The 24330-nt window shown below is 45.7% G+C and overlaps 3 protein-coding genes across 4 annotated transcripts; all 3 read left to right on the top strand.

Moving 5' to 3' along the window:
* Window positions 1-229: 229 nt before the first annotated feature.
* nexmifb (neurite extension and migration factor b) lies at window positions 230-4713 on the top strand (the record flags this gene model as incomplete). Its single annotated transcript, XM_083685867.1, has 2 exons — window positions 230-4149; window positions 4653-4713. The coding sequence occupies 2 exons, from the start codon at window positions 230-232 to the stop codon at window positions 4711-4713; spliced, it is 3981 nt and encodes a 1326-aa protein (XP_083541993.1).
* Window positions 4714-9519: 4806 nt separating this feature from the next.
* rlim (ring finger protein, LIM domain interacting) lies at window positions 9520-20228 on the top strand. 2 transcript variants are annotated; one of them, XM_083685732.1, is made up of 4 exons: window positions 9520-9646; window positions 15425-15642; window positions 16499-16606; window positions 16767-20228. In XM_083685732.1, exons 2-4 carry the CDS (start codon window positions 15474-15476, stop codon window positions 18641-18643), a joined length of 2154 nt encoding a protein of 717 aa, XP_083541858.1. In that variant the 5' UTR covers window positions 9520-9646; window positions 15425-15473; the 3' UTR covers window positions 18644-20228. The 2 variants fall into 2 exon arrangements, with proteins under 2 accessions (XP_083541858.1, XP_083541857.1); XM_083685731.1 differs by having other exon boundaries at window positions 9528-9646; window positions 15422-15642.
* A 655-nt stretch (window positions 20229-20883) lies between these two features.
* Window positions 20884-23236, top strand: glod5 (glyoxalase domain containing 5). The gene is made up of 4 exons (XM_083686369.1): window positions 20884-21011; window positions 21509-21646; window positions 21997-22152; window positions 22422-23236. The coding sequence occupies exons 1-4, from the start codon at window positions 20955-20957 to the stop codon at window positions 22563-22565; spliced, it is 495 nt and encodes a 164-aa protein (XP_083542495.1). The 5' UTR covers window positions 20884-20954; the 3' UTR covers window positions 22566-23236.
* The last annotated feature ends 1094 nt before the right edge of the window (window positions 23237-24330 follow it).

Below are 24330 nucleotides of genomic sequence, written 5' to 3'. Positions count from 1 at the left end.
TACACCACACGCTCTCCCTCTGCCCCCCAGCACTGACTCCTTGCCTGGCCTGACTGAGGCCCCCTGCTCCCCTGCCCATGAGCCCCAAGCCTCAGCCCCCCACCCCCACGGCAGTCCCACTCCCACCTCACTCCCCTCAACGGCTGTGATCCCCTGGGTCCCAACAGGAGACCCTCACAGGAACCCACTGGCCCTCCCACTGCCCCTCGACATCCCTCTCCCCATCACCATGATGGAACCAGGAGGCGTGTCCTCCCTGACAGAGGAGTGTCTGCTGCAGCCGAGCCGCACATGTCTCGGCTGCTTCATCGAGACCCGGGACGCCTCCAACCCCAACTCCATCCACGACCCCACCCATGACCCCAACACTGACCCCGACCCTGAGCCGGGGCTGAGCGTGAGGATAGGGGACGTGGACCGTGAGGTCTTTGAGGCCTGCCCCATTGCTGACATCAGCAACATCAGTATCCAGTGCCTGAGCCACGCTGGAGACACGGTGGGCCACTATGGAGATCAGCTCCTCTCAGACCAACTCCTCAGCTTTCCTCTGCCCAAAACCTCTGCTGCAGACAAGGGAGAAGACGAGGACGGGGAAAAAAACTTAGAGGACAGTGATGACCCAGAGGACGATGCTACAGCCAAGAACCTGTACGAGGGGCTGCTGCTGGACAAAGTGAGTGGGGAGGAGGTCCTGCTGGCCAACGCAGGTCAGGACTGGGGCTACTTTGAGTCCTTCATCAGCGAGAGCAAGATGGAGCTGCTGGACCTGTGCTCCAAGAACGAGCTATCGGTCAATCTGTTCTCTGAAGACGACGTGGACAACCTCTTCGATGACGAGGACGACGACTCTACGCTGAGCAGCGATGTGTGCTCCTTGAAGATCCGCTACGAGTCCTTCCAGGACAACATGCGTGAGAAGACCAACGTTCTCCAGGAGGAGACCCAGTTCAACTTCTTCCCCAGCGTCCTGGTCAACTGTGCCAAGAAAGAGGAGGGGGGAGGGGCTGTGAGGAGAGGGAGTGAGGAGGATCTGCAGTCCAAAGCTGAGGAGCTCAGCCTGGGGGGAGACGAGGGGAAGGCTGGGGACAGGAGCAGTAGCAGCCCCCTAGACGGGTCGCAAGGGTCCCCCATGTCCAGCCCTAAAATGAACTACCTTATGGACTTCAGTAACTCTGCAGAGGACTCTGGGGAGTACAGTGACGACAGCTCCTGCACAGGCTCCTCTTCAGACACCCTGCAGGAAGGCAGGCAGAGGAAGGGCCAGTCCAGGAGGCTCTGCAGCCCATCCAACCCCCTCAACTATGGCCTGCGCTCCAAGAGAAAGGTCCGATACAGTGATGACTACCTGTACGATGTCGACTCCATCGAGAGTGAGAGGAACGCTGAGAAGCGCGAGAAAGCCCCCGTGGGTCAGAAAGAGGAGGAGGACGTCGACTGGTGCCCCAAGAAACGACGGAAATCCTCCCGTAAAGAGCCGCCCGTGGTCATCAAGTACATCATCATCAACAGGTTCAAAGGAGAGAGACACATGTCAGTGAAACTGGGGAAGCTGGACCCTGCGGACGCGACTGTGAGCTTAAACGCCAACGCAATGAGCAAATATGAGACACTGGCTCCTCTGAAGGATTTCTGGCAGGAAAGACAGAGGGAGAGAGAGGAGCAGCTTAAGCTGGCTGCCAGAGATAAACGGAAACGCGGTATTCATCTGAACGGACGCCATCATCGCCCCTTTAGTTCTAGTCACCCCAAAAGGAAATACAAGATTGCAAACAGGCTTAGGATTCAGAGGATTCACACTGTGGAGCAATCAGCAAACTCGCAGGTCTCCTCTCTGTCTGATCAGGGCCAGGGAGGTGTCACTAAAGAGAAGGCGTCCTCTGCCGTAGCAGCAGGAACAATAGCAGCCCCCAGCCTCCTCCCAGTCACATTAGACCCAAACCACATCACACACACAGCCACGGCCAAGAGCCGCTCCCAGGAGAGGGAGGAGAGGGAGGGGAGGAGAATGGGAGGAAATAAAACAGGCAGGATAAGGAAATTCAAAAGCGAAGCCAGGCTAAGGAGCAAGAAAATGAAAGAGGGAGTAGGAGAGGAGGAGGAGAGGAGTGTGACAAATGAAACGGATGCCTGTGCTGCTGCGGTGCAGATTGAGGACCCTGCTGGTGGTTTAGGAGAGGCAGAGATCTGCTCGGCTGCAGTCAGCCCCCGTTTCTCTGACAATCCCACTCCTGCTGACATGTCTGAGGAGAAATTCCCCTTTGTATCTTCCACCTGCTCTGCTGACAAAGCCTCCTCCTCTGAGGACGTTGAGACGGGGGTCTCTGTCATCCCTGGGGGCTACCTGCAGACCCTGTTAGATGCCTCTGACTCCTCTGGCGGCGCAGGTATCTCCTATTTCCCCCAGCAGTCCACCCGCCAGCAGTATCCTCTGGGTCTCTCTCTGGAGGAGAAGCAATTCGCCTCTCTGCAGCTCGCCCAGAGCTGTGTTTTATCCCCTCCCTCAGAGTCAGAGCTCCAACATTCCCCCCAGAACTGCCCCAGCTTCCCTCCTATGTGGCACCCCCAGCTCTGCCCCAACCACAACCAGAGCTTTGGGCCCGACACCCCTGAAACCCCCATTTTACCCAACAACTTTCCCGCTGCCTCGCCTCTGACGGACGGCCTGCCTGTGTCTGGCTACAGCCAGCTGAGTTCAGAGACTGACAGACTGATGTATGACAAGAGTTACCTGTCCGAGGCTGGGCTGCAGCCTGGGGCTGAGATGGAGATGCAGCAGGTGTGTCAGTCTGTGTGTGTGGAGGGACAGCAGGCACAGCAGTATCAGAGAGGCTCCCTCTGCACAGACAATGGCAGACTCATCAGCTATGACTCAGTGGGCTCCCTGTCAGCCTCCTCCAGCAATTACAGCTCCCTCAGCCTCAAGTCCTGTGAGCGGGAGGGCGAGGAGGAGGGGCGGGACAGCTTCCTGGTTCACTGCAGCCCTAAAGTGGTGTTTCAGCAGAGTGTGGAGGCCATCACCCCTCTCAGGGAGTCCTCAGACCTGCTGGACATCTCTAACTTCACCCCAGACAAGTTTAGACACTCCTCACTGTCAGAGCTGTCCCCTCCTGAGACCCCCAACCTCTCCCCTCAGGTTGTGGGGCGTGAGATGAAGATGGGGGGCAAAGCTGGAGAGTACCAGGATGTGAGTGACATGGCTCTGGACAGTAGTCGGGATGTGAAGTGGAACTGTGACGTCATGCAGCAGCAGCAGCAGCAACAGCAGCAGCAAGAGTACACAGTGGAAGGTAGCCAGTATCAGCTACATACCTTCAACAGTGAAGAGGGGTTAGGCTTAGATAAAAAGGGGACGGGTGAGGTAGACTTTGATGAGCAGTCGGGTGAGATGATATGTGGCATGAAAAGCACAAGGTCAAAGAGGAAAGGTAGTTATAAACAGGCAGCAGGACAGGGCCCTAAGAAAGGCAGGGCTCCCAAAGCCACTAAGACTGAAAAGGTCAAAGCCCCCAGACAGAACTCCCGCTCGACCAAAAAAATAAAGGCCATGCTGGAGGGGAAGGCTGCCAAGAGCCAGGCGGGGGTCTGTGGGAACGCGCTGACTGACAGCAGCAGCACTGGGGACTGGTCTGGCACGGGCTGGTCAGAGAGCAACAGTCTGGTGGGAGACGACCAGAGAGAGTTTGAGGAGCCCTCCAACATCCTGTCCAACATTGTCTCTGGGATGGCTGAAGTCCAGAGGTTCATGATGGCTTCCATCGAGCCTCTCTGGGACCCTGTGTCTGAGGCATGTATGCCCCCCGAGGCCAATAGCCTCAACCTAAAGACCCTCAAAATCCTAGCGGGCACAGAGCCTGACCTGAAGAAGAAAGGGGCCACCACTACAGGCGCAGGGAGAGGTAGGAAGGCTGGGGGTAAGGGAGGCAAAAACCAGGCCAAATTCAACCCTTCTCACCCAATATTTCCCCAACTAGCCCTGGGCTGTAACATGTTTGACAAACCCAACTTTATCAATCCAGGGCCCGCACACAAAAAGCTGTACCGCCACAAGACCAGTGCAAAGTTCCCCCGGATTGAGACACTGAAGGGGAAGCGAGCTGAGAGAGACCCTAATAAGGACATAGCACTGATGGCCTCTTTTGAGAAACTGAGGTAATATTTTGTTATCGGCTGCTGTTGCACCCCCTTTCACTTTCCCCCACTACCTGCTCAGCCCTCCCTTCCCAAGCATACCTACACTGACGCTATGCCAGAGCTGCATGACAACTACGTTCCCCCCTGACTATCCCCACTTCCTTTTAACCCCCGAAGAGGAAATTGATATCTGCATGAGAAACTTCTTGTACTTTGCAAACTACCTATTGAGTGATTGTGTCAAGCTTGATTGAGATTTGAAACTACCATGGCTGCATTTTTCTTGCTTTTGTTGTTTCTGCTTTGTTTTTTTTCTTCCTACTCGTTTCAGTTTTGTTTTTGTCTGAAAAAAAGCCTTGAAAACTGTTTTATCGCCTTTTTGGGGGAACTTTGTTTTTGTATTCTCAGTGAAATTTGCTGCCCTGAATTATGTATTTATTCCCCTCTTCCCTAAAGATGTAGCTATACACAAATGCATTGAGTGACATAAGCACCCCTCCTCCCATCTGTTTTGTATGCAGAATATGGATGTCCTGTTGTTGCTGTCCTTCATACACTGCCTGGCTCATTTCAAGAGGGTAACTACAACTCCCATAACTCCCCTCTTCCGAGCCCTATATAAGCCCAAGACATCTATAATACAAGATGGGACCATTTTGTATCGATGACATATCAAACTAACATTTTGTCTTAATTTTCTTCTTACTGTTGGAATGAACTTGTTATTTTCCTGTTATCTACAGTAGTATTCCTTCCCCCTGGAGTTTTAGAGGAACTGGTGTTCTAAGAATACATTTCTACGCCTTGCAAATTCACAAATGCTCCACTCTCAGAGTATTTTTGTCTATGTTGTTGTACAGGAACATGCACTATTTGCAAAAAAGGATAATTATAATCTTAAAATCAATGTGCCAAAAGTAAAGATGCTGTGTAAATGACCTCTTATATATGTGTGAATATTGGCTGTTCCTCTTTTTTATCCATTTGAACATTGGATGCTCGGGTTGGGAGACTCGTGACAGAGACCTGCCACTCCAGGAAATCTTGATTTGGGACATCTCTGATGAAAGGCACCTGCAGCTGGCAGTGGTACACCACCACTCACTTAACCAAAACAGAAAGACTCTCTGAATCCTTTTCTTTTTCCCACGTTGTTTGCCAAATTCAATTTACCTCAACATCGCCTGGCTTTGAGAAGCAAAAAGAGAAGCAAAGGGCAGATCTTCTGAAAGCTGCAGTAGAGAAAGAAGATGAAAAAGAGATGTTCAAACGTGCTTTCTCTGGACCAAGGAAGGCGTTTTGCAGATGTCTGAGGGTAAGCAAGGTAATCATTTGTCAGTCACAGATGTGCTTCATTGAATAGGCATTTTGTATAGGAAATTCAAGGCAATCTATTACTGACAGAAATATTGTTGCACGCATCAATGGGGAATACAGTGAGAATAAAACCTGTAAATAAATGAAAGCATGCCTTTGCTGTTGCTCCAAGCGTGAATCTTAGCCACCATTCCACCTGAAATGGTAGTAAAAGTCACCTACAGTATGGGGCTAGCATTTTCTGCACCAACATGTATTATTACTTGATTTTACTACTGTAATTGAAATTGCTCCACTGCTTTTCTTCAGTTTCTAAGTTCCATTACATTATATGTTTTTGAAGACGATGATACCATGTGGCACATTGGGACATACAGTATGAGGGTTTTCTTTGTATGTTCTCATGTGAAAACACCTCCTTGAATGATCATATCAGGTTGGATGGTTCAATATGTGGTTCAATAGAATATGCACATTGTCACTAGAAAAGAAGTCACAGATATGGAAAGAGGGTACGTGCATTTGCAGTGTGCACTCTTGTATTATTGCACTGGGCCATTTATATTTATTACAGTCTTTGGACTCATTTGCTGCCTTTACGCCTCACCGCATGAAAGAGAACATTCAGAAATCTATCTTAAAATGGACCAAGTATTTATGTATAATCAGTGATGAATTCATGGAAAGCAGAAGAGTGTCCTAATTTCATGTAGCACAAAGAGATGCGACTGCACATGGATTACAACTTTACTTCCCTGTAACTATCTTCATGATGTTGTACATGAATGGGTATGTAGTACATTATGCCACTACATTGACCCACATTTTACACCATTCCATTCACTCTATGACAGGCCAAGCGCTGACTTTGGTCCAGGTTAGATGCCCAGTACAGTGGGAGATGGATTCAGTAAATACATATATCAGTCTGCTAGCAGCTCTTGTACTGTGCATATCTTTATTTTAATGATGCATTATTACCTCTGGAACAATTCAACAGACATACAGTACTGATTCAACTAACTGTAAATTAACTCAAATCAAATGTGCTTTTTTATTCTTTTCTTTATTTTCTTGCTCACAAAGGCATTTTGAAATATCGTTGGTGTTGATTAGATTAATGATTACGTTTAAATGCGGATTAGGTTTAATTCTGATCCATCAGTGATGTTCTTTACATGAGAACAAAGGAATACGCATACAGTAACTTAATCTAGTTTGGTAGAAGCTGTTTTAAGTGTAGCACTAATTAGCAGAAGCTGTACAGCAAAGTGTCAACATACTAATTCAAAAACGTGTCTTGCCGTGGGCTATGGTAGATGAATTGGTCGTTACAGTATACATATGGCAGGATTCATAATATCTCTCTCCCTCTCTCTCTCTCTCTCTCTCTCTCTCTCTGTCTCTCTCTCTCTCTCTCCTTGCCTCTCTACCACTCTCCTTTGCTTTTATTTTCCAGCGTACCAGGTTTAGGACCAGGACAAGCTGCTGATGGGAAACTGCACATGGGCCGCATGGCCGTTTAGTCTGCCTTCTCTCATTTCTGCCTATTGTCAATTGAATGTACTTTTCTGGGTTCTGAAGTTTAATTTCTTCTTATTTTTTCAAAATGTGCCACTGTTGAGCTGCCTCATCTGAATGGTGCTAAGAAAGCTAACAATTGTTTTTTTTTTTCAGAGATGACAAAAAAAAGAAATGCAAATTAGGTACCTAACCCTCTTTATGAATGTATATTATATTGTTATGTTATGTTTGATGTATTCACTCCATGATTCTTTAACATTGATTGGGATTAATTTTTGCTCTTTTCGTTTAAAGAATATTGAGCTTTATATATACTGTCTAGAGTTGTTACCAGAAGGAATCTTAATGAACTCTTGACACAACAAAATCTTGTATATTTTTTGTGTGCCAATTTGTAACATATTTTGTAAGTGTATATTTTTCTTAGAAAGTGCTGTGAAGTATTTGTGTGTGTGTGTGAGTAACCTTTTATGCGCCTCTATAGGCAGTGGAAAGGATGTACAATGACAAGTTTCTGGTTTTAAAAACCAAAATATGAAAGTAACGACAGAAAACTAGAAATATCTACATTTTGTTGGGAGTTTTGTAATAAGACCTTGATCTTGTTGTGAGAGTGCTGTGTTACTGTGCAAAACACAAATAAGCAAAGAAAAAAATGAAAATCTGGAGAAAAAAATGTCAAATTTGTGAACAATTTGCTGTTTTATAGACTTTCATGTAAATTATTTGAGTATTATTTTGTTTTTATGTTGTAACTGTTGCAAAGGTTTTAAATATTTGTGATCAAGCCTGTATGGTGATAATGTAATATTGGTAACTTGCTGAGTTTTGTAATAATGTTTATGGAGTAAATATACAAATTAAAATAAGATTTTGAATGCTGCTTTCTGAAGAGAGTTGGCTTGTGTGTTGTCCCCCAGTATGTTTCTGTGTGTCCTTTGCACCCTAACCCTTTATCATTCACTAGTAGGCTATAGGTAAAGTTTCAACCTTTCAGACACTGTATATTCCTGCAAGAGATTGTTTTATATATTGAGAACAAGTTTTTTTCCTAGACCTCTCAAAGTCTTTGGTCACAGGGACATTGTGGTACGTAAATCATGTAACTACACACAATCTGCAAGTCCTTCCTGAAAACCTATGAGAATTCCATAATCTGCCCTGGATGGACATACACTCATGAAGACGACACTTTCCACTCTCCATGGGTAGAGAGAAAAATAAGACTTGGATGTATAGACTGGACCATGGGCCCCCAGTAAACTGGTTTATTATTTCTTGCCCATTCGAAACAGTAGTTGATGACTTATTTTAATACTAAAACAGATGACAGACGGTTTACTCTACACCATTGTGACATATAACTAATAATTGCAACACAATGTAAGCAATAGCTAAAATATTCCTCCATTGGCCTTTTCTGTGTCTGCATGTCTGCATGTTTTGAGAACTGCTAAACTTGAAGCCTCCCTTTCCAGCACAACTCTTAGTTTGCCTCATGTTATTTTAATGTCATATCTAATTAGCACGCAGGGTCAGGCATCGCAAGAGTGATTGCTCATCCATAACTTTGAGCTGAGCTGCTGCGGTGCACACCGCAACACATTCTGGCATGCTTAATTGGAGTTGGAGATAGTGGCTCAGTACGTAAACAGATTCTGTGATGCATTTCTTTCTGAAATTGTCATGTGGTATAGCATTGTTTTTGTTCTTTAGTCACCCATAGCAGACAGGGCAGCAGGCAGAATATAAGCCACAGTTGTTGGACTTTGTAAGGTAATGGATCCGGTATGTCTTTAATTATAAATAAGAACAGCAAGGTGTTTCACGGTAGGGTCACACATATATTCCTTACGTTTGCTCTCATTAAAATTATTGATAGATTGATAGAATACCATGATAGATTGATTTGTGCTCTCTAATGATGTGTTGTATAACAGGGCACATCAGGGAGACTCGGCCTATCTGAATTCACTGATGTGTGTGAAATGTAAAATGTCTTTTGTGATATTATATATACACTCCAGGCCACTTTAGATGTTCTCAAGAAATGGATGCGTTGCTATTTAATTCAACTAATTACTTCTTTCATGGTTGATTGATGTCTCAGGGGTTATGGATCTAGGCACTCATTTTCATGTAGGTGTGTGTACCTGAGTGGATGATAGAAATTTGAGCTTTATTTTATATGGCCCCCCAAACCATGTCCATTGTATGTAGGCTACCACAAAGGGTATGTCTTATGTGTGGGAACAAATAGTCTAAAACGATGATAATGATCACGATTAGCATTGGTTGTTGTAGGTGTGGGGCATTAACATCAGTGATTTTTTTTTGGTTGTACATTTGTATTGATGATGCAATCAATGCAATGCAATACACACACAGCTGCTTCAGGCAGGTTTTGCACTTGTTATACGGCATGTACTCATTCCTCCCTTTGACAGTAACCTATGTCGCCACAGTATGGCACTGCAGTGAAAGTACACCGCTATGAGAAATACCAAAAACAAACATCCTTTTTCCGTCTCATGCTCCCCCAGTTTCCGGAAGATCACTGTACCAATGATGGAGAAAATGGAATCCTGAGAACGTACCCAACTGTTCAAGCAAATTTGTGAGAATTAATCAAGAAATCTTTAAGATTACCAATAACGACACCGAAACAAGACAGGTACAGTGAAAACATCACGGAGTCATATATTGTTGACTCGTGTTTCAATATGTACAGTGGGTTGTCAAATTGCGCTAACTTATTATTAGCGAGCAGCGGTCAACTATTGATGCTAGCTAGCAAGCTAATGCTATCGTTGGCTAACGTTAGCTGGACCAGCTAGCTAGCTGTTGTCGAATTTCTGAAACATCGTTTAACAAACTCACGTTAGCTAACCAGCACTGGTATACGGACCAGTTAACGCTACTGCTTGTTTTTGTGTCAGAGATCAGATTTTTATTTCATTCTAATGCGTTAATTAGCCTTCTGCGTGCCATTTAACCAGCTAACTAGCCAGCTAGCTAGTTACATTGTTGTCATTAGTGAACTTCGCTACCTAGCTAACACTACTACAACTACTAGCTACGCTTGCGAAATGTTTTGGAGAGTAAATAGGCAACGTTAGGCTAGACTGTCAATCTATCCATCATGACACCCATAATATTTCATGGCTAGTTTGCTAATACTGTTTCTGGGGAGTTTTTAGATTTTATCCTTAGAAGCTTGCTAGTGGAGTGACGGGAACATTGGTTTATTGACTGTAGCTAGAGGGTTAACGAGCCAGCTAACTCTCAACTAGCAGGGCTGTTTGTCTCCATCTTTTTAGCTCTTTGCCCCAGCTATGGCTGTGAGCTAGAATGCTAATACTGTAGTTAGCTCCCCAGATGATGCCATTTTGTTTTTCTCGACTTTGGTCTTTCTAGCCAGCTCATGGTTTTTATTCAAACGAAGGATCCTGTGTTGGGAATTAATGTTTTAACAAGATCACATATTGTTCCATTGTGTTAAAAGCTGAATGTCTAGACATAAATCGTCTTCCTGGTCATCTGAGACGTTCTCATTTAGCTACGTTAGCTATTCGGCTGATTGCTGCTAGCCAGTTAGCTAGACAGCTAGCGACTAAGTGGTTGCCTGACTGTTTTGCTAGCCGACTGATGGTCCTCATTATTAGGGTTTTTGCGTTGTCAAGATTGTGGCCTGAAGTGTTTTTGTTTTTACCAGATGTGCTGAATGTATCAAGGTCGATGGCCCTCTTGCTCAAGACTATATTACAGTAGCGTGGTCAAACGTTCTGGCCACTATACTATCCCAATGGGGACGAGTTGAGAGTTCTAGATAGATTGATTTATTGATCCCCGAGGGGAAATTAAGGCGTTACAGCAGCTCACATCACAAACAACAACAAAATAAAGTGACAATAGAATAATAACATAAAATAGACATCTGAAACATTATATACAATAAGAACAGTCCAGTATGAGTTAACATCCCTCAGCCTGACTCTGATCACCCCGATTGAGCCAGCTGGAGGAGGAGTTGGACAGTCTTTTTGCAGCAGGTAGAAAAGATCTCCTATAGCACTCCTTAGTGCAACGTGGTTGTAATAGTCTGTTGCTAAAGGAGGTTCTCTGCTCTGCCACAGTGTCATGTTGGGGATGGGAGGGATTGTCCATGATGGCCAGGAGTTTGGTCCTCATCCTCCTATTGGCTACCTCCTCCATTGTCCAGGGTGACACAGAAGACAGAACCAGCTTTCCTAATAAGCTTGTTCAGCCTCTTGGTGTCACCTTCCTTGATGCTGCCCCCCCCCCCCCCCCCAGCATATCACCGCGTACAGCACTGCGCTGGCCACCACTGACTGGTAGAACATATTCAGCAGAGTCCTGCACACGCCAAAGGACCTGAGCCTCCTCAGGAAATAAGCTCTGGCCCTTCTTGTACAGGACATCTGTGTTACCAGTCCAGTTTATTGTCCAGGTGCACCCCCAGGTACTTGTACCTCTAGACCACCTCCATGTCCTCTCCCTGGATGGAAACAGGAGACAGGGGGACCCTAGTCCTCCTAAAGTCCACCACCATCTCCTTTGTCTTGCTGATGTTGAGTGGCAGGTGCTTCTGCTCACACCACTCAACAAAACTGTCCACCAGTCCTCTGTACTCGGTCTCCTGGCCTCCACCTACACATCCCACAATAGCAGAATTGTCAGAAAACTTCTGCAGATTGCAAGTATCTGTGTTTTGCCTGAAGTCTGAGGTATAGAGGGTGAAGAGGAAGGGAGCCAGAACTGTCCCCTAGGGGGGCGCCAGTGCTGCTCACCACCCAGTCTGACACACATCCCTGCAGCCGTACAAACTATGGCCTGTTGGTCATGTAGTTCATAATCCAGGAAACAATGGGGGAGTCCTCCTGCATCCTCAGCAGCTTATCCGCAAGTAGTAAGGGCTGTATGGTGTTAAATGCACTGGAGAAGTCAAAGAACATGACCCTCACAGTGCTGCCAGCCTTATCTAAATGGTAGTGAGCTCTGTGTAGCAGGTACATAATGGCATCATCCACACCAATGTCTGCCTGGTAGGCAAACTGCAGGGTATCCAAGGATGTCTTCACTAGGGGCCTCGTGTGCTAGCACCAGTCTTTCCATGGTCTTCATGATGTGGGATGTTAAGGCTACCGGTCTATAGTCATTCAGAACACTGGGGTTCCTTTTCTTTGGTACCGGTACCAGGCAAGATGTTTTTCACATTGATGGGACCTTTTCCAGACTAAGGCTCAGGTTAAAGAGGTACTGGAGTACTCCACACAGCTGGTCTGCGCAGACTTTGAGCACCCTCGGGCTCACACCGTCAGGGCCCGCAGCCCTCCTGGAGCGGAGTTTCCCCAGCTCTCTCTTCACCTGAGCCGTACTGATGAAGACACTGGAGTGGGGGGTGGTGGAGGGGTCGTTGGCTGTGGCAGTGGTGTCGGGGGGGCAGAATGATCGGGGGCGCTGAAGAGTTGTGAAGTGAGGAGATGGTGGGGCTGGATGGGACGTGTGAATGGAGTCAGAGGGGCTGGAGAGGGATGGGAGAGGGTACTGGATGGGACAAAGGGATAGGTGAGAGGTGTGAATGGGCCCAGACAGGGCAGGGGGGGGCAGGTCTGGTAGCTGAGCAGGACTGGAAAAGCTGGGGGGAGGAGAAGGAGGACGACGGAGTGGAGAGTCATTGGTGGAGCAAGTTGAAGAACTGGTTCAACTCATTGGGCCTGTCCAGATCTCCAGCCACTTGCGGGTCATTAGCCTGCTTGTAGCTGGTGATCTTCCTCACGCTGCTCTACACCTCTCTTGTGTTGTCCTGCAGGCCTCCATCTTCCGCCTGTGTCCCTGCTCTCCGTCAGTTGTGATTCACAAACTTCCCAGTCCGTTGTCTCAAAACAGTCCTGCAGAGCCTCATCAGCCTCCTGTGTCCATCTCCTCACAGTAGTGGTCACAGAGTGCTGCTGGACTAGAGGCTCATACATGGGCTTGAGGTGGACTAGGTTGTGGTCCAATCTGTCTGGGGCGGGGTTGGGGGGGTGCTGTAGAGATGTAGGTACATTAGCATATAACAGGTCCAGTGTTTTGTTCTGCCGAGTGGGGCACTTCACAAACTGGGAGAACGTAGCCAGTGTTTGTCAGGGTGAGGGCTAAGTCAGCTGCCAAGCAAATAGCCGTTTCGGGACTTTCTAAACCATTCAAAATATCCCAAATAATGTGAAATGTAAAGTGTACATTAACCTGTTAATTCATGTTATTATTACACTTACTGCAGAAAACTGTCGGTGTTTTCTTCTTAGAAACAATAGCGTATCAGCAGTTAGCCTATGTTGACAAGCATAAGCGGTTGTGCTTTGCGCAGCAAGCAAATCAAAAGACGAAGCTTAATAATAAACACATATTTATAACCAGCAATTTGGTGATTTATTACATGAATAAATAACTGAAACGAACTACAAGTCGATCGATATCTAAGAGTGGTTTTATTGGTCTAAAAATACGGTTTAAAAAGCACAGTAGCGACTGCAACAGTCAATACATAACCGCTGTTAGAATTCTAGGCCCGTTTTAGAAGCAAAGTGTCCAGAGAAATATTTGTCACTCCCTTTATTCAACTCGAAAGTCCTCACCACACTTTCTATTACTCAAATAAGAGCCAACCCCTGTCTTATCGTCACCCCGGCTGTTGGATTTTGATTGGGTTAGGATTAAGGTGTGAAAAAAATCTAGTTATACCTTGACCTCAGTGGCCAGCTCCGTAATCAAAATATTCGCCAATGTCTTGTCTACAACAAACTAAAAACCGCAAACAATTCCCGTTTGGGGCTTTTTTTAAAAATTGTATACAGGTTATAAACTGTACAATGAGATGCTTACTTTGCAAGCTTCCTCTCAACAGTGCAATAATAACACAAGTAAACATAACAACATAACAACACTACACAGTGAAGTAGGGTGCAATACAAGTACTAAATCAATCAATAATTAAAGTATAAGTATCTTGTAAGTGACAGGTATAGGTTAACAAAGGAGTCTCCGGGAGGAGAGAGACGAGCTGGACAGATAACTTTTGAACAATGTACTCGGATGCTGTTACGGAAATGTACATGGATTTGGTGACTACCATGGGGGTTAGTTCAACCAAAGCATCAGAGGTGGTCAACAGGTTGTTTTGGAGAAGCTTCAAGGGTCCAAGACGGGGAGTTCACCAGGTCAGACTGTTTGTAAATATATGGTCTTGGAGGCACAGCAGGTCTCATTACAGCATCTCCAGAGTGCATTTCTTACTGCGAATGAATTAAGTAAATTAGTTAATTCATTCTTCCTGCTGGGACCATATATACTGAAATGTATGCACTCACTGCAATGTAAGTCGCTTTGGATAAAAGTGTCAGCTAAATGGCATATATTATATTATTATATAATATATATATATATATAGACAGTTACGATACAGTTTTTACATTCAGGCCATAAGACTTTTGAACAGCTAACCCTAGCTGCCCACCTGCACTACCTGTTGCTCACCTATATCTAAGACAGTTTGCTCTCTGCACTTAAACCATACACTTACACTTGTATCGCTCACTTGCCTATTACATGCCTATTGGATGCCTATTACACTTATTGTCTTATGTGCTATTGTAAATAATAAAATATTTAATTATTTTTTATCCTTATGTCCTGATATTGCACTGTTGAGAGGAAGCTGGCAAAGTTTCATTGGACATTTTAAGGGAAATAGGGTTAATGAGCCATTTTACCATGCAGCTGGTGTGTATTTCTTCTTTAAACAGGGACCTTTAACAGTTTCTAGGTGAGTATAGGCCAGCAACAGGTTGGTTGAGGCAGTAAGGATGAGGATCTGTGTGTCAGTTTATTGCAGGATGCAGAGCTTTGGGCCCGTTTGGTAAGCTGGTGGTGGATCAGACATGTACCTCTGTCATGCAAATCATTTTTTGAAGTTGATATTTCAATATTTCAAAATATCTTACTTACAGTTAATGTGCATGAACATTTCCTGTACTGTATCCCACTCCCATCCATCGTGTGGCAAACTTATATATATTGATCTATATTGTTGAAATGACTGAACAGACAAAACAAAAACCGTTGTATTGAAAATGGGCAAGTGACCCGGCGGACGGGAAGAAAACAGGAAGTGTAGCGTGACATCAAATTCATTATTTTAAGGATATAAACGGTCGTTTTAGAGTGAGTTTGACATTTATATTTGTGTATTGATGCAAATGCAATTGTTAAATAGCAAAATATGGTTTTACAGTTTAAATGTTATTTCCCAGAAATCATCAAAACGGGTTTGACCTGCCTAATTTACAGTAGCATCTATAGCTATGTATGTGGTGAGTTTGCTGACCCTTCACTGCCAGTCCATTTGTTGAATATGCATCTGTGCACTTCTATTCTTCCCTTTCATCAGCAGCAGCTGGATCCTGGTGGCGCATACTTCTCAACCTCTCCCTTCTACGCCAATGGAGGGGTCTGACAGCTCAGAGCAAGGTGGCAGTGACCAGTCTGAGTCGCAGCGCAGAAGGCAGCTGGACCGGCTGGACCGAGAAGAGGCCTTCTACCAATTCGTCAACAATCTGAGTGAGGAGGATTACCGGTTGATGAGAGATAATAATCTGCTTGGTACCCCAGGTAACAAACCATTCAATGAACCTCTATTACAAGAGCTTTGATATGTGTATTGGGTGATAGATATTTTTGAAATACAAGGGCTTTGAACTGTGGGTTTTAACCACACCTTATTGTGGGTTGGATCCACCAATAGAAATTGAGAAGATTGAATATCAAAGATGTGCACCGGAGCAGTTAAGAGCGTATGCCTTTGTTTTGTGGACAATATTGAGCTTCAGATGGGAAATGCTCTGCCACTTTTTTTCCCCCTTGCAAAGTCAGTCACAGGATATATCTTCCTTAAGAATAGCTTGTTATGATGTTTGCCTCTTAGTTTGGAGTTTTGCGTATGTGCTCAAAGCCAAAAGCCTGTGGACTACTGAAGATGCCCAATCTGTTTTATCCCTGGACAGTGGGAGGGGAAATGTAAGTTCGGAGCGTCCTTTAGCGGAACATTCTGCAGGAGAGCATTGAATGGACAGTGGCGTGTCCTGGTAAGTCTGGTGGCTTTCACTACTGTTTACGGTTGAAAGGTATCAAAAGCTGTAAACAACATCCAGCATACCACAAGTTTTTGGTCAAATCCACATAATTTCTCAGTCAGTCAGTGATTTTGATGAGATTCTGGTACGACTGCTTTTCTCTCATCTCATGTACTTCAGAGAGCTGAGTGTCCACCTGCCAGTTCCTCCTACGCACTAAGTGTTTCCCCTTAACTCTGCTGGGCATGCTGGATATGAGGAAATGAAAGAAATCGCTTCAAACGAACCTCATGAATGGAAAACCTGAGCCATCTTAGACCGTTTATAAACGGTCTAAATAAACTAACACCTGTTTATTACGTTTTTAAGATTCTTTTTTTTTTTTTCTCTCTTAGGTGAGATAACAGAAGAGGAGCTGTTAAGTCGGCTACAACAAATAAAAGATGGACCACCAGAGCAGCCAATCAGTAACACTAGCACAGAAATTGGAGAAGGTACAGGTGGTAAGTTGATCAATTATCAATCTTTTGTTAAAATGATATTCAATCAGTGAAATTTTATTCAAAGTGACATTAACCGACGACCAACATGTCATAGTTATGACACAAATTGTCGTACACCTGTTCCCTTATAGAATTTCTTACACTACTTCTATTCCATTAGAACCAGCAGAAAGTTCAGAGGATCCGTCCAACGGGGACACACTCTTGGATTGGCTGAACACTGTGAGGCGGACCGGCAACACCACCCGGAGCGGTCACCGTGGCAACCAGTCATGGCGGGCCGTGAGCCGGACCAACCCGAACAGCGGCGACTTCCGCTTTAGCTTGGAGATCAATGTGAACCGCAACCTGGCAGAACAGCAGGCCCGGGCTGAGGCTGAGGGGGAGCAGCTGGAGGGGGAGCCGGAGGCTCCAGAGGAACCAGGGGTACCAGGGATAGAGGCGGAGGTGGAGGCCGAACCTGAGACACCTATGGAGACTGGGGAGGTAGTGGAGGAACCTGTTGTGGAGGAGCTGGCTGTCATAGTGGAGCCTGAACCAGAGCCGATGCCTGAGGCTGAGCCAGAGGTGGAGATAGCACCAGAGTTAGTACCAGAGGTAGTACCGGAGCTAATACCGGAGCTAATACCAGAGCTAATACCAGAGTTGGTCCCAGAGCCCCCCAGCCCACCTGTGTCCAGACCTGCCAGTCCGATGGACGAAGTCCCAGCTCTGGCCCCAGCTGCAGCTCCAGCCCCGGCTCCAGTCCCAGCCCCAGCCCTGGTCCCTCCTAGCCCACCTCCAGAGGAGTCTCCACGCCGAGGCCTGAGGAGAGCCCGCAGTCGCAGCCCAGAGCAACGTAGGACCAGGGCCCGCACCGCCAGGAGCCGCTCCCCTCTCACTCTGGACCAGTTGGATGGCCTCCCCCACCCTCTGTACACACCCCCGTCCCACATCCCCAACCCCCTCCCCGTGCCCCCTGTGGAGGGTAGCTCCAGGACTCGACAGCATGTGCTGTCCCGGCAGAGCACTGCCGAGTATGATACCCAGCCTTCAGGAGCAGGAGCAGTCCCAGAGCCGCCCGCTGCAGCGCCCCAGGAGGGAGAGGCTTTGGGTGCGGAAGGGGGAGCAGCAGGCCGCCGTCCCCCAACCATCATGCTAGACTTGCAGGTGCGTCGAGTGCGTCCAGGTGAGTACCGCCAAAGGGACAGCATCGCCAACCGTACCCGCTCTCGATCCCAGAACTCCAACAACACCTTCCTTTACGAGAGCGAGCGTGGCGGTTTCCGGAGGACCTTTTCGCGCTCAGAGCGAGCTGGTGTGCGGACCTACGTCAGCACCATCCGCATCCCCATCCGAAGGATCTCTGACGCGGGCCTGGGAGAGGCCACCTCCATGGCACTGCAGTCCATGATCCGGCAGATCATGACGGGCTTCGGAGAGCTCAGTTACTTCATGGACTCTGACTCAGATTCCTCGGACTCCAACCGCGGGGCTAATCCGCCTGCGGACCTGGCGGAGGCCCTCAATAACCCGGACGCTGCTGTAGCTGCTGCTGCTGCCGCGGCTGCTGCTGCCGCTGTGGCCGTGGAGCCCCCTGTTAGTGCCGGAGGCCCCAGTGTTGGCAGGGATGAGGCAAGGACAGAGGAGAGGGAGAGGGATATGGAGGAGGGCCTGGCCTCGGGTGCGTCAGCCAGGGAGGGTGGTCGGGCTCGGCCCCGGGCCCGGGCCCCCATCAGCCTGGAGGAGCCAGGCTCGCTTCCCTTCCTTCGGCTCGCCCACTTCTTCCTCCTCAACGACGATGACGAGGACCAGCCGCGGGGGCTGACCAAAGAGCAGATCGACAACCTCTCCACGCGCAACTTCGGGGAGAGCGATGCGTTGAAGACCTGCAGTGTCTGCATCACGGAGTACGCGGAAGGAAACAAGCTGAGGAAGCTGCCCTGCTCTCACGAGTACCATGTTCACTGCATCGACCGCTGGCTCTCTGAGAACTCCACCTGCCCTATCTGCCGCAGGGCTGTCCTCGTGTCCCCCAACCGTGAGAGTGTGGTGTAGTAGTAGGGCTTCCATAGGGCTACCGCACCCAGTACCTAGCATACAGCAGGCCTTTCTCTTAGTTCTACCACAGCGTCTGATACCTCATGCTGTGTGATGTGGTTTAGACATCTATTTCAACTGTTGATGTTCTTTTCTTTTTTTTAAGCCATCAGTGTATTTTATCCGATCGGCAGGCAAGGGGTTTGGTTCTGAACGGGCAGGTGGTGTCCTCATTGACTCTGTATAGATTTGACAGTAGCACTGTGTGGAGAACGTGGTGCTGAAGGGACATGAGACGAGAGAGAAGGATGCCACAGGCCATTGTCCCCTCCCTCCTCTGCTGTCTACCAGAGAGACAAACTACATTTATCAACATCTTGGAGCGACACAAGACTGTCAAAGTGTCAAAGCTTGCTCTATTGTTTTTAAGTTAAAAAGTGGAATGTTGTACAGGCTTTAGGGAACACACAAGGAGCAATTAGAATAACGTTTGGAATGCTGAAGTTGATTTGGAATCATATTGCATCTTCATGACCATAGATTATTAAGAATGATTATGAGTTGTGATCATTGCCTGAGGTCAAATGCAGATCAAACTGATGCCAGAGTATAAATCCATCAGAATTTGCATTTATCTCTGTAGATTAGTGATGTTTTCAAATCCCCCCTCCCACGACAATGATTTTGAACTGACCCCAATGATAATGACAACCATACTGATCTTTATATACCATAACCAATACGCACGTTGTGCAATGGTTTAAGATGAAGTGAAGGTTGTGTGCGTTACCTTTATTGTTTAAACATCAGATAGTTGACCACATTTGTATTTGCTCCCAAGTCTTGATTTGAATCCCAGAAAGGCCAAGATGCTGACCCTCTCTGCTCCTGCCACCTTAAGAGAATGCTTCATATCTGGAATGTCAGTGCAATAAAGAACATGGGAATGGGAAAACTGAAAAAAGAGAGAAAAATGAACCATGATATTATAAACGTGTGTATTATTTCTAAAATACTATAGACTGTGAATATTCACACTTAAATGAAGACTTGTTCCCTTTTAAACGTGTAAAGCTTTTTTTTTTCTAAAGGTTCTGTATTCTGATAGCACTATTTAATAGCTCTGAACCGGGGCACTTGGGGTAAAAAGGAGTGAGAGGGCAACTGTTTCATGCCATCTTATCACGTTATAGGTTCCATTTGTTTACCACAGTCGTTTCCTGCCCATGTAAAATAAAGTTTTCGGTGGTTGAAGCTCTGTTATTGTTGGATACCAGTTGTAAATGAAATGTATTCTATCTTTTTGGCAGTGCTTCCCAGCCCTGGCCTTGCCCCATGGCTTAATGCAGTATGTTGATTGGGTAACATTCCCCCTCCCCCGTAACTGCTTTTCTGAATTAAACAGGTTATTCTACTACAAACTGCATTGTAGGCATGCACCATATAGCCTCACTGTGTGTTATTTTGTCAATATGATGACTGTTTTAATCTGTGTAATTGTACACACAGTCCAGGACCTGCCCTTTATTCTAACAGGTTTTAATCCATAGCTGAATGTTCCCTAAGAGCACTCATTATCATTAAATATTGATTTTTACATGTATTGCCTGAGTTAACTTATACTATCTTTTATTTATGATGTTACTGTTGAATGTTGATAGAAACTGCAATTTAAGTTTTCACTTCATAGGGGATTTGAGGGCTACCACCACATCACAAAAGTTGGGTCACTGATGAGAGTATGATGTTAAACTGATCTTGGATTCTGTGGAAAGTGTGTTTTGCTTCCCAAGTGGAAGTTCAGCAGAAGGTGGGAGGTGATGTGGGTATAGTGGTGAACAGTTTTGTCTACAGAGATATCGTGGTTCATGGTTGGACTTGAATTCATGACCATTACACTTTGTTGCTGAGCACCCCGTCTTCAGATAATTTGTAACTCAACCTTTTCTCCAAGCTCTGGACACCCCACCCCTCCTCAAGTACTACAACTGAGAAATGACATACATAGGCTTATGTCTGACCTGGCTTAGAGAGCCAGAATGTGTTATTTGTATATTACAATAATAAAGATATGTGCATCTAATACAGTGGATCACTTCAATTCAAAGTCATAAGCATTAAGGTTCAAGGACATTGAGGTTAGTAATATATACGTTTAGATGAAGCGAATCGCGAGGGGTTTAGTGCCGAAGTACATATCCTTTCATAACTGTTGTAATAATATACGTATTACGGTAGTAGGTGTCTAGTCAGACGAGGTGCGAGGAAGTAACGGCTGATTTTCCCCACAACCCTGTTTTCTGTTCTCTAGTAACGTGTATTTGCAAGTATGGCGTTTAGGATTCTGGGGCGTCATTTGTTGCGCTTTAAAGGAACTTACCTCAAGGTAATGCATTTAATTAAAGGATAAACGATTTTGTTGATGTGCCGCTGGATGCTATCATGGGTTTTATGCGTTTACATTTAGGAATTGATATTTCTTCAGAACGGCAATCCTTCAAGGAAACGGCATTGTAATCTGCGTGTCAGAATACCGTAATCACCCAAATAGAAAGTAATGCAGATGTTAAAACTGCAATCTATGAAACATCTGTGTATCAATTGACATAAAATGTATGTCTCAAATCACAATCTGAAAGTCTGATTTAAAATTTAATTTTAATTTAATTTAATTTAATCGACTACAGAGCCATTTAATTGGTCATGGTACTACATAGTTGTGCCAAGTAGAGGCGCTGTACGACAACATTCTTATTGGGACAAATAGAAACATGGCAACAATTTGACAGACACTGTCAGATTTGCAGTGTAAGGCATTTTAAATTCTAATTTGCTTTATCATTTGGTATATTGCCAATGTGTACCCTATCTGCCCAACCAAAGCCTGTGGGAGTTCAATGCAAAAGCTCTAGTCCAGTACAGCTGAGCCATCTGGACCACCTGGTTCTGACTGTCAAGAGTGTGCCCAACACCATCAACTTCTACTCATCTGTCCTGGGTATGGAGGTGATTACCTTTAAGGTAGGGAGTGGGACACAACACTGATAGATGAATGTTTGCTTCTATTAAGACTTGCTTCTTTTTCTTTGTCAAATTGTTTGCTCGCTCTGTCATGGTCTTTGAAATAAGAGCTCCTCAACTGGACTTAATACTGTAGTCCTATAGCAATATCCAGCAGATGGCAGCCTTTAACAAGTCAATGATAGCACTGCCTCTGATTCTCCAAACCCCTTGCAGTACTAGTCTGCATAGTGTGACATGCTGATTGAGTAAGTGGTTTTAAAACATCTGACCTCTGTCTCTCTCGCTCTCTTTCTCCCTCTCTCTCTCTCTCTCTCTCTCACTGTCTTTCTCTCTCCATCTCTCCCCAGGGGAATCGTAAGGCTCTGGGTTTTGGGGAGCAGAAGTTTAACCTTCACCAGGTGGGTCAGGAGTTTGAGCCAAAAGCCAAGTATCCCACCTCAGGCTCTGCCGACCTGTGCCTCATCACCAAGACCCCCCTGGCTACAGTCGCTGAACACCTCCAGGTGCTTCCCACACTACCCTCATGTTCAGTCCTTGTATTTGCTCCTCAGGAGGCTTGTGAATTGAGGCATAGATAGTAGTCATTTTGCAGCTCTAGCCAATATAGTTTTCCAGAGTATGAACACAAGAAAAAAGAGCACTAGAAGTAGGCCAAATAAATTATAATGATGAATTGTAATCAATCACTGTATTATCCTTTTACTATCCTACCATACATGACATGACTGTAGTTGTTGTTATATCTTGTCTTTGTTGTGTGATGTTTCTGCAGGTGTGTGGGGTGGTTATAGAGGAAGGACCGGTAGAGAGGAGCGGAGCTGTGGGGCCAATCACTTCTCTATATTTCCGCGACCCAGACAACAATCTCATCGAGGTCTCAAACTACAACCAATCAACAGAGGCGGGGACTGCTTAGGCTACCAGCAGTGCAGTTGATGTGTTTTATGTTTCGATCTAGTTTTTTTACTTCAGTGTTAGATCTGGAGGTTTCTCATCCCTCTAGTAGTGTTGATTCAAGAAGCCTTAAAATGTAAATGTAGGAGGACCGATCATGTATCCTAATCATGATCCCCAGCTGGCCTTATTTTGCAGGCCCATTTTGGTACAAAGGTTCTTAAGTTCACACTTACCACCAAGTGTCCACTTATATGGTTCCAACAACACTAACAGTTGTTTCAGACGGGCTGATAGTATCAGAAAACTATGCTAGGCCTAATTACTCTGTAATTCTCCTTACCAAGATATTTTTGTGCAAGTGTTGGGCGAAGTACTCCTGATCCAGCAGTCCTACTGCAAAACCGTCTTATACAGACGTTACTATGCAAATTGGGCTTGCTAAGCTAATTTTAGTGCCTTGAAATAGTGATTATGAATACGAAAACCGAGCACAGTTATGATAATTATGTCCAACATTCAGTAGCTGGCCGGGTGGCATGCTCTCTGAAATATCTGAAATATAAAAGATATCCTGTAATAATAAGAATTATTCACCCATTTCTAGCAATGCAATATCCTGTAGTTCTACAAGACTTTCGTCGTTCATTGTTTAAAGTCACATTTGAATTAGAATTTTGCAATTAATAAAATGACCCATTATTTATAAAAAAAATACATTGTATCATGTATTCATTCTCAGTCCCTTAGATGATTTAAAAGAAACAGTGTTACAATTAAAATATAACATTACATTTTTAACATACATAATTGTTAACAAGAGTAGGATTCACCGTAGAGTCTCAACACAGCCACTTATGCAGGTTAGATATTGATCTTCACAGGTTACACTACAATTTCCACGGAAAACCAACGTGAGTGTGAGTGAGAAAGACACACACACTCGGCACAGGAAGGCACAGAACGTGAGGTTCCAGGCAGCAGCCTTTGGCCCTGATGGATGAGCAGCAGTGAACAGGAAGTCTTCATGTGTTATTCAGCACTCGATGTCTGCTTGTGTCCTGTGCTGCTGCGGTGTTTTGTCTCCCCAAAACGGCACACTGCACAGGAGACACATCCTGTCCTGTGCTGTCTGTCAAGACACACACACACACACACACACACACACACACACACACACACACACACACACACAGAATCTTGGCTCACAGATCTGGACTGTGGCAGGAATGTACCGTTTCCTGAGTGTATCAACAGTGCCCAACTTGGACCTGTACTCAGCGATGCTTTGAAATTGGTTAAGTTAATAGTCTTGAAAACCGAAAGGACTTCTGCTGGTCTAAACTAGATGTGTTACGACTCAGTTGTGTCTAGGGTAAAGGGAAGTACGTAACAGATTTGACCAACTAAAGGCAGGAATCTTGAGCGCGTTGTTGTGAAATAAAGGAGACCAGACCAGGATGGAGTGAACTGAAATAGTGGTATATTGTAAATAGTGGGGGGGGGGGGGGTGTACAGACAACACAACAGACACTCACAACACTAGCAGCCCGCAGGCCAAGGCGACACAGATGTTGCCAAAGAAAAGAAAGTAACAAAAATCTATGAGGGTTAGGAGAGGCTACTAACTGATCCTAACTAAACGTCCAAACTCAAAATACCTCTCTGACTAACTAACTACTCTGACTAAGGACATCAAAATGTACATGGTTGGCAACCACCCCTTTCCTAGTGTATCTATACAATAGTTCCACCTACGTGTGAGAGTATAGAGGCCTCTGTCTTAC

This window comes from Argentina silus, assembly GCF_951799395.1.
Source record: "Argentina silus genome assembly, chromosome: 15".
Lineage (NCBI taxonomy): Eukaryota > Metazoa > Chordata > Actinopteri > Argentiniformes > Argentinidae > Argentina > Argentina silus.
This window is presented reverse-complemented; position numbering and strand designations above follow the sequence as displayed.

Excerpts from the sequence above, each read along its gene's own strand:
- glod5 (XM_083686369.1), top strand. The coding sequence starts at position 20,955 with ATGGCGTTTAGGATTCTGGGGCGTCATTTGTTGCGCTTTAAAGGAACT. Across the intron at positions 21,647-21,996 it reads TGGAGGTGATTACCTTTAAG|GGGAATCGTAAGGCTCTGGG; the intron begins GTAGGGAGTGGG and ends ATCTCTCCCCAG. Across the intron at positions 22,153-22,421 it reads CAGTCGCTGAACACCTCCAG|GTGTGTGGGGTGGTTATAGA; the intron begins GTGCTTCCCACA and ends ATGTTTCTGCAG.
- rlim (XM_083685732.1), top strand. The coding sequence starts at position 15,474 with ATGGAGGGGTCTGACAGCTCAGAGCAAGGTGGCAGTGACCAGTCTGAG. Across the intron at positions 15,643-16,498 it reads TAATCTGCTTGGTACCCCAG|GTGAGATAACAGAAGAGGAG; the intron begins GTAACAAACCAT and ends TTTCTCTCTTAG. Across the intron at positions 16,607-16,766 it reads AATTGGAGAAGGTACAGGTG|AACCAGCAGAAAGTTCAGAG; the intron begins GTAAGTTGATCA and ends CTATTCCATTAG.